This window comes from Eimeria tenella, genomic scaffold, assembly GCF_000499545.2.
Source record: "Eimeria tenella Houghton genomic scaffold, Eth_scaff451, whole genome shotgun sequence".
Lineage (NCBI taxonomy): Eukaryota > Apicomplexa > Conoidasida > Eucoccidiorida > Eimeriidae > Eimeria > Eimeria tenella.
The window spans coordinates 6,418-8,027 of record NW_013543376.1 but is presented as its reverse complement, the minus strand read 5'-3'; the positions used below and the strand labels follow the sequence as shown (position 1 = coordinate 8,027).

Sequence of the window (1,610 nt, the reverse complement as noted above, 5' to 3'; positions counted from 1 at the left end):
CGGTGGCGGGAAGGCGGCAGCAGCAGTACTAGCAGCAGCAGCGCAGCTGCTGCTGCTGCTGCTGCTGCAGTAGGGGGGCTCTCACGCCGTCTTTTAGATCCCTCGGGGTTTAGGGTTTGGGGTTTGGGGTTTAGGGTTTAGGGTTTAGGGTTTGGGGTTGCTGCAGCTCGACACGATTCTGTTTGAGGGCTACAGAGCCTGCGGGGATTACGAAGCTGCTTACACTCACCAGCTGCGCCGCCTGGAATACGTGAATGCAGTGAGTTTTATTTTATTTTATTTTTATTTTTATTTTTATTTCTTTTTTATTTCTCTTTTGTCTCTTTTTGTTTCTTTTTTGGTTCTTTCTTGGGTCCTTTTGATGCTCTTTAATTCGTTCTTTATTCCGTTTTTAATTCTGTTTCTAATCCTGTTTTTGTTTCTTTGTTTCTGTTTTAATTCTCTTTTAATTCTTCTTTTGTTTTTTATTTAATTTCCTCTTCACTCTTTTGGTTTCCTTTTTGATTCTTTTTGTCTTTTCACTCATTTGCTTTTCTGTTTTTGATTTCTCTTCTTTTTAATTTAATTTCTTTTTTCTTCTTAATTTAATTCCTTTATTTCCTTCGCTTTTGTCTTTTATTTTAATTTCATTTCTTAATTTATTTTTTCCATTTTAAAACTTCATTTTGGAGTTCCTTTCTTGCTGCCCAAAGTCTCTTCAAACAATTTCAAACTAATTCAAAACGCATTCCATTTATTCTTGCAAATATAATTCAAATTTCCTCTTTAAATATAATCCAAATTCCCTCTTTAAATGTAATTCAAATTCCCTCTTTAAATATAATTCAAATTCCCTTTTTAACTTCAATTCAAACTCCACTTTTAAATTCAACCCAAGCCCGACCCACCCAACCTCCCTCACCCCTCCTCCTCCTCCTCCCGCTCCCGCTGCTGCCGCCGCCGCTGCTGCTGCTGCTGCTGCTGCTGCTGCTGCTGCTGCTGCTGCTGCAGGTGATGCCCGTGGCCTCGTACTCGCTGGCGTGGCTGCACGAGGAGCTGGGGGACGTTCTGGTGTCTCGACAGGAGGCGAAGGGAAGGCCCTTCCGAGACAGCCGGCTGAAGCTCGCGGGCCGCCACTTCGAAGACGCGTACAATTTGCTGCACATTCTTTGCGGGCCCGCGCACGAGTACACTGCAGCAGCAGCAGCAAAGCGCAACCGCGTCGACGAGCTCGTCCCCGACGCCTGACTCCTGCTGCTGCTGCTGCTGCTGCTGCTGCTGCGCCGAGTGCAGCGAGTCCCGGCGCCGCGCGAGGCAGGCACGCGGAGATACTGCTGCTGCTGCTGCTGCTGCTGCTGCTGCTGCTGCTGCTGCTGCGGGGGGTGCAGCAAGTCCCCGCGCCGCGCGAGGCAGGCACGCGGAGATGCTGCTCCTGCTCCTGCTGCTGCTGCTGCTGCTGCTGCTGTTTAGCTGCTACGCGAGACGCAGCAACGGGCGGCGCGAGGGCGCCTTTTTATTTTCTAACGCCGAAACGGCGCAAGGGGCAGCTTATAGCAGCAGCAGCAGCAGCAGCAGAAGCAGCAGCAGCAGCAACGGAAGAGGAAGCAGCTGGCAATTTGAGGTGTCTGTAC

At 49.1% G+C, this 1,610-nt stretch overlaps 1 protein-coding gene across 1 annotated transcript; it reads left to right on the top strand.

Annotated features, from left to right (window-relative positions):
• Nucleotides 1-166: 166 nt before the first annotated feature.
• ETH_00001240 (uncharacterized protein) lies at nucleotides 167-1,227 on the top strand (the record flags this gene model as incomplete). The annotated part of the gene is made up of 2 exons (XM_013377087.1): nucleotides 167-259; nucleotides 991-1,227. Coding segments are annotated over 2 exons (330 nt in total), but the record flags the coding sequence as incomplete, so codon positions are not given.
• Nucleotides 1,228-1,610: the final 383 nt, after the last annotated feature.